Raw genomic sequence first — 10,338 nt, 5'->3', positions numbered from 1 at the left:
CTGTTAGAATCACCTCCTACCATAACATTTTGTAGAGGGAGACCTGCAAGTTTTGTCATTACTTCCGTTAAGAAGTTAATCGGATGCCCTGGAGGAAAATAGACATTCAATATGGCAAATTCTTCACCATTTATCATTGCTTTAACAAGCACATACCTCCCATATGCATCCTTAATACATTCTATAGCTTTAAAGGGCACAGACTTTTAACAAGAATCGCAACTCCTCTGCTTTTATTAGTAAAAGATGAGAAGAAAACATGCTCAAAACCACATTGTTGTAGTTTTAAATGTTCAGAGTCATTTAAATGCGTCTCCTGCAGCAAGGCAATATCTACCCCTTCTTTCTTTTGGGCTGAAAGGACCTTTTTTATTTTATTTGGTGAATGACTTCCATTAATGTTCCATGTACATACTCTAAGCATCTACGTTCCAGAGTCATAGTGCAATGCCCCCAGATACTAATTATACATGTAGACTGCAACCTGCTGAGCTGAAAACCAAAACCAAAAGGTTAGAACCAAAATAGAACCAAAATTTGCAATCTCGAGCTGCGCTTCCTCCTTAATCAAACAGGGGGGCATCCTTTTTTTAACCGAAAATGAACATCTCATTTCCCTAATGGAAACACTGATAGGTAAACAAACTCGAAAAATAAAATCCATCACATATCCATCGCTGCTGCACACCACTATCAGTCAGGAGATAATGAAGTTGAACAGATAAAATAAGAATGTATCATAATTGCTCATGTTACTTGTCCTTATACATAAAAAGGGAGCAACAAGAATCAAAACAGGCATAGAGATTGGTCCCTAGATACACTGTCTGGGCCAAAGCATTAACTTTCATAAATCTTCAACTGATGGTACATCAGCCCAAATTGTCCATGAAGACCATCGCTTTAGCCGGCGAAACAAAAATCTTTGTTTCCCCATCACGTACAATCCTCAGTCTGGCTGGGTACAGGAGGGAGTACTGAAAACCCGCCTCCCGCAGCTGTCACTTTACCACATTGAATCCCTTCTGCTTGCGTATGGTGTCTACCGAGAAATCTTGAAAAAACATGATCTTGGAGTTCTGCTACATCAGGGGTTGGTCTCCGCTTCCCGCACGCCGCGCCGCCTCGAGTACCTGCTGTTGGTCTCAGTAGTTATGAAATCTAACCAGCAACGGTCTTGGTCACTGTGTGGGCTCCGGTTTTGAAATCAGCGTGCGGTGCGCCCTTTCAAGCTTGATCCCGCCACTTTTGGTCTCGATGTGCAGAAATTCCGGCAGCCACTTCTCAAAGAATTTTAGGGCTCCAGAGTCAGCCTCTATGCCCTCTTTCAAACCAAGCACACAAATATTCTTTCTCCTGCCTCTATTTTCAATGTCATCAATTCGTCGCGCCATTGTGAGGACCTCTTTCTCCAATGTTAGTATGTGGGCCGCAGCTCAGTCCAGGCCATCCTCCTGAATTGCAATCCTGTCCTCCGCTTCAGAGGTGCGTTGGACCAGCTCCTTCATCTCCGTGGCCTGGTCTTTAAGCATTTCAGTCAGAGTGTCCACTTTCTGGGTAATAACAGATGAAATATTCCCAGTGATTTCCTCAATAACTTGGCGGAAAACTGGGTCCAGTGTGGTAGTCTTGCCAGTTGTTAGCAGCTCGGTTTCTAGCTCCGTGTTAGCCCTGCTACCTGAGCTAGCCAGTTGAGACTCCTCTTCACAGATCGGATTGACTTTCTTTATAGCTTTGGGCGACATTGTGCTAAAGCGAGTCTCAGCAACTCTCTTTATAGCTCCTATTACCTTGTTTAGTCGGAAAGTGTAAATAAGAGAACTGTAGTCTGCTCAAATGTAGGTTATGTGGTGTGCAGAAAAGCTCTCCCACTGGGGTTTACTTTGTCATTATCTTTTGAAAACATTATGGAGAGTCATGCACTCCTCAGACCTCAGAGGGTCTGCTGGGGGATCCGGCATCATCTCCATGGCTGGAACTAAATCTTGGAACCTGAAAATGGGGCCTCAGTTTGTCCAAAGAGAAATGCTTTTATTCCAAAACAATCTTTTTCTTCTTCTTTTTTTTTAATACCCTTGTAAACACTGCACTATTGCAAATGTTTCCATCCACACAGAAACACACTAAACCACCCAAAATGTTGTAGTAACTTTGCCAGGCCTGCGTGTGGTGCTGTAACGCTGCCATGCAAATACATCAGAAACAAGAAACAAGACCCAGAGCATGCCCATAAAACTTACAAGAATTGTAAACACAACAGGAAGAAAAAGACTAGGATGAAGAATACAAGAGCATAATGAAATCTTATTTGATTAATTTTGTCTTATTTTTGCATTTCTGTAAGTTTTATAAACGGATGTCTTTCTCCGGTGGTTTCATAGAAGCACGAGACAGATAAGGATTTTCCTCTGCTGGCTTCTTGTCAAAAAAATACAATGAACACGCATTCAAAGTTTATGGTGTTTTCTACAAATATAGCTTTTTCGGACCCTTCTTTTTGATTCCTCGTTCATTGGTGTGGGAGGGAAAGTGAACTGCTGGTCACAGGAACAATCCTTTTTCATTTACAGTGAAAGTACAACAGACTTCTGTACTTCAGCTTCGTCTAACCCGCTGTCTGTTGTACAGGAAACAGTGCAACAAATACCAGAGAGGGAATGTCAGAAAGAACAACTTTATCGATAACATAAAAGTCAAAGCACTTTAGCAAAACTGGAAATAAATTACCTGAAAAAAAAATTATAAAGTTATTGACGATTAGCCACCAAGACAAACTACTATCTTACCTGAAGTTGCACCCATAGTTGAGCTCACAGGTCAGGAATATGGTGGGCAGCTCAGTCAGAAATGTCATGACTTTTATCTTTGCTTGTAATTTTACCAGTGATGTGCAGCTAGAGGAGCTAGCCTGTGACTGAACTGTGGGCATAGCTAAGGTCCATCCAATTAAACAGCCTATAATTTTCTTTATTTTTTCTTTATTTATTACTGTGTTCCTTATCACATAGAAAAAAGAAGCTTCTTCAGTTCTAATTAATCTTACATGGTCTGTGAACTATGACTGTACATTATTTATATTTTTATGTTTTGCGCATAAGGCATTAAGAAAACAATCATACAAATTGTTGGCTGACTTCTTTCAGTGATTTATAATATAGAAGTTGTCTTGTAAAAGCTGTGAGACAGGGTTGGGTTTTGATATATTTGCTTTTGTGAACAAAGAACTTAAAAAATCGGGACATTTATTAGAAAATGACGTTTGCAGCTCTGTTGCTGAATGAGGAGCCAGAGACTCACACCGGATGTCTGTTCATGCTGGCTTCAAAATACGTGCTGCAAATTGTTCCTTTTTACATTTGTTCCATATGATTTGATGTTTACATTTTTTTTTACTGTCAGAACTTTACACACTTTTGCTAATGTTGTAAACAAAGTTAGTTTGATTTGTTTAATGCAAGTTCTTTTATTTATTTATTTGCTTGAATATTTTATTAATATTTTTCTAACTCATGCACTAAAGCCAAACATTCAAAATCCATCTATTTGGACTAAATTAATTTACCAGTACCAATCAAAATGAACATAGTGTTGAGAACCTTTAAAAGTACTTTATTAATATATAATTAATACGATATGATATATTTAAAACAAATTATTGGAAACAGCACTGTTAACCTAGGTGAAAAAAACTTTGATGTATTTAAAGTGTACTTCTTTATAAATTCACCAAGAAAGAATTATACTATTTTTGAATAAATAACAAATATAATAATGTCACACTATGATAATAACACTTTAAATGTACTTTAAAAGAACTGTCCTACAGTACACTTTAGAGATGTCGTGTAAAAACTGAATACAATGATTTGCAAAAAAATCTCATATTTTATTCACAAAATACAGAATAAAATACAGAGTAAACCAGGGGTAGGTAACCCTGGTCCTCGAGGGCCACTATCCTGCATGTTTTACTTGTTTCTCTGCTCCAACACACCTGATTTGAATCAGTGTGTCATTAGTCGGCTTCTGCAGAACATGAAGAGGTAATTTAACCACTGAATCAGGCAGTAAACATATCAAATGTTTAAACTAAGAAAAAACTGGCTCTTCTTTTGTGATGCAGTCTGTGGTATAGCATCATCTTGCTGAAACATTTCCTGAAAAAGACGACATCTGAATGACAGCACATGTTGTTTTAAAACCTGTATGTAGTTTTCCTCTTCACCTCGGTCCATTTTAAACAAACTTTTGTCCAGAGAAGATGGTAGCGTTTCTAGATGGTGTTCATATTTGCCTTATTCTTTGCATGATTGAGCATTAACCTGTTTTTGTTGATTGATTGTCTGTGTTTACAGGCAATGACTTGTCTGTTGCCAATTAACCTAATTAGTAGCTAAATCTTTTTAAGTTACTGCCATAAAATTCAAAACTACCTATTTTCTTTCCTAAAATTGTATAGTTTCTTAGCTTAAACAATTGATATGTTTATTTTGTTCCATTGTGAATAACATATGGGTTTATGTGATTTGTAAATCATTGAATTTTGTTTTTACTTACATTTTACACAGTGTCCCCAAAAAAAAAGTCATCTCTGTACAAAGTATCCTTATTTCAAACTTTTTGTCAAATCTATTTTCATCCTTTTTTTTTAAACATATTTAGAAGAAAAGGCAAAGGCAAATATATAATTTCATACCTCAAGCTTTAAGTATACTTTGAATTACTTTTCAGTGTAATTGTATTTTTATGTATGTATTTTTGTATTAGCTTGGCATCATTAGTAGTACTGTAATACTATAAATAATAATAAATATTTTTTGACAAACAGAATGTCAGAAAGTAGAAACAGAAGGTGACGTCGAGCAGAGCTTTTATTTTGAAAGGGCTGACCGGAACTCCTCCTCTTTGGAACGTGTGGGCTCCAACTCGACCACACTTGGAAGAGAGACCGCAAACCTCGGGGTTTCAGGAAGGAGGGGGTTAACTGGACGTTTGGAGAGGCGCCGTTCGCTCTCATAAATCTCCTTTTACACAAACAGGACGGCCGGCGGCCTCCACCCGGGCTCCACCCGGGCTCCACCCGGGCTCCGTCGGCAGTAATGAAGCCCGCTCCGCTCCACTCCTCCGCCGCACTGGGTTTCATCTGTCGACGCCTCTCTTTCTTCCCTGGCCGCCGCGTCCACACCGGAGCAGAGATGTACGGGAAAATAAGGAGGGTCAAAGGTCAACGCGCTGGGTCGATGCCCTGATCAAATAGTGGAACAGCGGAGAGGCTTGGAGCTGAAACCAGCGAGTCAGGATGAGGAAACCCAAAGTGAACCGCATGGTTTTTGTTCTGGGTCTGGGGTGTTTTATCATGGTCATCTTCTACTTCAACAGCAGGCTGAGGCCAGGTGAGCAGCATCGCATTTATTTTCAAACTTCTCTCATTTATTTATGGTCAGTATGAAGCGGAAGGTCAGGAGCAGAACTAAAATGTTTCCTTCTCTAATGGAGACAAAAGAAAACCCCGTCTGTCTGATCACACCTGCTTATCTCCATTCTGCTGATAATTACAGCTTTAAAGGTGATGTAACACAATGTAATAAATCCTGTTTTCCTCTTAAACAGTGAATATGAGAACAGCATATATCAGTCGACTTTAATCTTCAAAATCAAAGGTCATTTCTGCCTCTTATCTAAACAAAACATATCCAGATTTTTGTAGCTTCTAACACAATTTCTCCAACATTAAATGATTGTTTGGGTTGGAAGTTAATGTAAGTCAAACTCAAAACAGCAAATATTCCTGGCTTTAGTTTACAACTAAATCAGTGATCAGCAGTAGTTTAGAATATCTCAGCACTGCTCATTTACATCTGATCTTATCCCTGCTTTTGCTTTAACACTCTCCACCGCTCGATTTCCTCCCCAGAATAACTCCACTTTATAACACAGCGTTTAGTCACTGTTTCTTTGCAGAAGAAAAAGAACTTTACCTTTTCTTTCTCGACCTGGCGTCTCTGATTTCATTGTTCTCCTCCTGACTCTGTTTACATCCAGGCATTATTTTACCAGCTCAATCTCCAAATCTGTCCAAAGTGTACCTGTCAATATTCAAATATAAACAAACGACTTGTAATTGTTGGCAACAAAACACAACTCAGCTAATTTCCTTCATTTGTTACAGATTATGCAGTAGGCTTTTGGCAGTGAATGATAATACACACAAAAATAGTTCAAATCAAAAACATTGAAATATTGCGTACTTCGACAGCTGTTATGGTTTTATAAGTTGAAATTGCATTTTCAAAACATATAGAAAAGACAAAAGCTGAGCAAGTATAAGTACACTAAAGTGCATCCCAAAGAGAACAAGGTTTTTGAAGGAACTGAGGAGCTCTTCATAGATTTCTGTTGTAAATAAAGTTGAATAGTTTGAAAATGATAAAATTAAGAATAATCGCAGCACCCAAATGTTTTGGTACCTGAATGGTTCAGAGCTAAGAAGGAAAAAAGCTGAAACCGAACAGAAGAAGTTGGGGAAGCCCATAGTGTGACTGCTGAGTCAGCGTTCAAACTAAAAGTATCATAAAAATTAGACCACTTTGTTGGATATTTTCATTTAGGACTTAACTGATCAAAAGTGATCTATAACTTGTAATACTTGATGTTACCTGAAGGACATATTGTTGCAAAATGTCACTTTTTTAATGCTTGCGATACAGTTCTTTGTGCATGACTGCACCCTTATTTTCCTGCAGCAGATTGCTTCAAATGTATTAAAAAGTTAAATTTTCTAGTGGATTTTTGAGGAAGATCCCACTTTGTGGCTGGAAGTTAACTGGCTACTATTAGTGTAAACTAATCAATCTGTTTTGTTCCTTGAATTATTATTCATTTTATTCACCGATTTACATAAAGTCAGACAAGAAAACCGTTTAAAGAAGCCTTTTCTATTGATCTGAATAAAATTCATCTTCTGCGGAGGGATCAGAGAGCGTCATGTGGCGGCACTAATTTTGGTTTTCTTGGCTGAAAGGGTTTCCCTCAGCATATTGTAAGCCTGGCGGGTTGCCAGGCTTTGCTGAGCCTGCCGCCAGGCTAAGCTCTGCTTGTTTATTATAAATACATCATTTTTTATACACGTTTTTTTTCTACCCGCTCCCCCAAAACCGCTACCTTTATCTACCTCACCGCGCACCAACAGTGACGCAATTGTGCTGTGCCCGCCCCTGCGCAGTGTCTCCTTGTGCACCTTTTGGAAATTGGGGCGGGCCGCGCGCCGTTCAAAATGGACAATTTTGCTGCTCTAGCGGAGCTGGTTCGCCTGTATCAGCATTTACATGATCCCTCTATGAGAGATCACAGAGATAATCAAATGGTTCAAAACTCATGAAAGAAGATTACTGCTGCAGCCGATAAAAAGGAGTGTTTATAGATCACAGAGGGAAGAAATATTAGTCCTATGATGGGCGAATCACAACTACAGCAAATAAATCAATAAAAGTCAAACTGAATGCTTTAAGTTTAAACATCCTCTCTGTATCACAGCCAGAAACACAACAGCTCTTCCTCCTGAATACGTGCAGCCATATTTGATGTGACAAACATCTGCTCTCTTTTTTACCGTATTTCCACTGGTTATGTAGTGAACTGCCCCCCGTCTTTTTGGAAAATACTGCACCGACGTAAGCGCCAAGTATAAACGCCTCCAGGGCACGCTCAGGTCCGCTCGCTGTTCACAGAGCCCTGCGGGACTCTAATGAGCCCTGAGGCCGAGCTGCCTTCAGCTACCTGGAGTTAGCACGTTGTAGGAGCCGCAGCAATAAACATGGAATGAGCGGCTTTAACCAAAAATGGTTAGTTGAGCTGAAATTCAGCGGATGGCTTTACAAGAACGAATATGGTAAGCATGTTTTGTACTTATTGAAAATATTATCCATGTTTACCAGTAAAATGATGCTATTAAATTCAGCATTAGATATGCACAGTACAGCACAGCATCTCTGTTTTTCAGAGTTGTCTGTTCTTATTCATTGGCCTGGAAGTGAGACGTGTGTTTGTGCTTTGTTTGCACTTTTTCACTTATGTCAATTTATTTGTAAATGTGACTTAAATTAGGATTTAAATTAGGTGCAATCAATTAGTATTTATTTTAATCGTATTTTTGTTTTAAAAAGTATTTCAAAAGTGTCTTTTTGTAAAACTGTAGTTGTGTAAATATTTGGCACAAATATCTTACAATATCAAATAATAAGTAGCCATATTTTCAACTTTCCTGTCAACTTTAATCTTTTTTTTTTTTTTACTAAATCACGGTCGGCCGGCGAACGGCCACCTACCACCGGGCTTAGCCTCTTTTCTGGGGGAAACCCTGATCCACATTCTGATTTTTGATTCTTCTTCAATAATAACCAATTCAGATTTCTCTCAGAGAACTATAATCCACAGAATACACAATCACTTCTGTTTTCAGACGAAATAAAAAAATGTGTTATTTGGTTGCCTCAGGTCGTGTGGCCCTGCTGCAGTATAGCTGCTGGGGTTCAGTTTGTGGAGGTTTAGAGTTGCTGACATTAAAGATTGATTACACTGAAGAGTGATAGTCTGACACAAGGCTTTCAGCCAACACTGCTGCTCACCAACATGCTAATGACTATTTGGTTGCAGATAAATGTTATTTTTACCTTCAAAGTCAGTGGTCGCCTTTAAAGTAAAAATTAAAACTAAAATGCTCTCACATCAGTCAGACAGAGAACTAAACTCCAGTTGGATTCAATCTGCTGGTATTTAGTGACGCATAAATGCTTGTTGTATTGACAAGTATTTGATGTTCAAATTTGTCTGAATAATTCATCAGTGTTTTTTCCCCTTCTATTATTCCTGGTTAAATTGAAAATATGGCTGTCTGGTGAGAATTGGGGCTCCATCGTACTCCATAAGAAGTCAAGAAGTCGGTTCGTGGTCACACATGCCTCTTTCACACAGCCCCTAATTCAGAAGTCCGGCTCTTCTCCACTCTACTCGGCTCGGCTCTATAAAGAATGCATCGCGTTCACACGGGCCAGGTTGGTCTGTAGCAGAGGAACGCCTCCTCGTGTTGCGGGGGGTGGGGCCGCGGCGCGGGGGGGGGCTACCGAAACTTAGCGCAAGTTTTATAAACAACAAAAGCGCTATGGACAAAGTTGGCCCTGTGTTGTTGCTGTTTTTTTAAACTTATGGGGATTCTCCTGAGACTTCAGGAAGAGAGGTGCAGTGGAAGAAATGCTCTGGATGCCGTGATTGTTGCGCGGAGTAGGACAGCTGTTATCTGCCGGAGATTTCAGGCTTTACAGCGCATTCAGCTGGGGGACAGCTGTTGTTTATATTCCTACCGTTCGCGCTTTATGCTTGCATCTGGTCACACCCACGACCAATGAGTGAACAGGAGCTAAGCTTGCACCGCCCACGAAGCAGGGCTGTCCCGGCTGGCCCGACTCCGAAGCAGGTACCGAAAAAGCAGGGACCGAGTACAAAAAAATGCAGATGTGAACGCTTGCAAAGCAAGCCGAGTAGAGTGAAGCCGGGACCTTTTAAGGTCTGTGTGAAAGGGGCAATAGTTGCCAGACGTTCGTTTTCGCACACACCTTTCATCGTTCATGAGACACTCAGATCAGAACTCCCAGGAAGCTCATCCCTCCTCCTGCAGCGTTAAAACAAGCTTCTTACCGCCGGCTTCTCAACTCTCCTGTCCTTGTACAGATTTTTACTTCCCTTACCGCAACCAGACGTGTTTATTAAACAGACTGAGACAGTTCAAAAAAGTTAAAAAACAAAAACAACTGGACTTCTATTCTGTAGTTGAAGACGTTTCGCTTCTCATCTGAGGAGCTTTCTCAATTCAGAAATAGAGTGTGGAGTTAAGCTTTTAAGGCTGAGATGTGATGTAAGCTGGATTGCTTGCAAATTATTCTCACTCCCCTAACAATGGAGGCTCGTTAGGGTCATTGTTTGTCTGACTCACTGATGGGCCACTCTGGTCACATAAGTGCAGGTGTTGATTGGAGTGAAACTGACTGGGGATCAGGCCTAAAGCTCCATTATATGTTTTTGAAAGCTGGAATCTGAGACCTCCTCCTCTGTTTAATGTTGGTTTCTCCTTTTTGACATAGATGGCTTCTTTTAACCCCCTGTCAAACCATCTGTCTTCTCGGTCCAAAATATGAACATTTTGTTCCTCAAAGGAGTGTCCCTTATCCTTGAGGTGTAGGTGAACCGCTGAGTCCTGTCCAGAAGAGGTGGCTCTCCTGTGTTGAGCCATGCATCTGTGGAGAGGTTGTTTGGTCTCTCCAATATAGAGGTCTGAACATTCTTCGC

General features: G+C 40.0%; 1 protein-coding gene across 1 annotated transcript in view; it reads left to right on the top strand.

The window, feature by feature from the left end:
• The first annotated feature begins 5,127 nt into the window (after nucleotides 1–5,127).
• Nucleotides 5,128–10,338, top strand: part of LOC108248726 (carbohydrate sulfotransferase 11) — a 23,869-nt gene continuing 18,658 nt past the window's right edge. The window contains exon 1 of the mRNA XM_017437688.3: nucleotides 5,128–5,393. Within this exon, the coding sequence (XP_017293177.1) occupies nucleotides 5,300–5,393 (94 nt within the window). The 5' untranslated portion in view covers nucleotides 5,128–5,299. The remainder of the gene's footprint in view (nucleotides 5,394–10,338) is intronic.

Source organism: Kryptolebias marmoratus, linkage group LG4 (genome assembly GCF_001649575.2).
Source record: "Kryptolebias marmoratus isolate JLee-2015 linkage group LG4, ASM164957v2, whole genome shotgun sequence".
In the NCBI taxonomy this organism is placed as follows: domain Eukaryota; kingdom Metazoa; phylum Chordata; class Actinopteri; order Cyprinodontiformes; family Rivulidae; genus Kryptolebias; species Kryptolebias marmoratus.
This window is presented reverse-complemented; position numbering and strand designations above follow the sequence as displayed.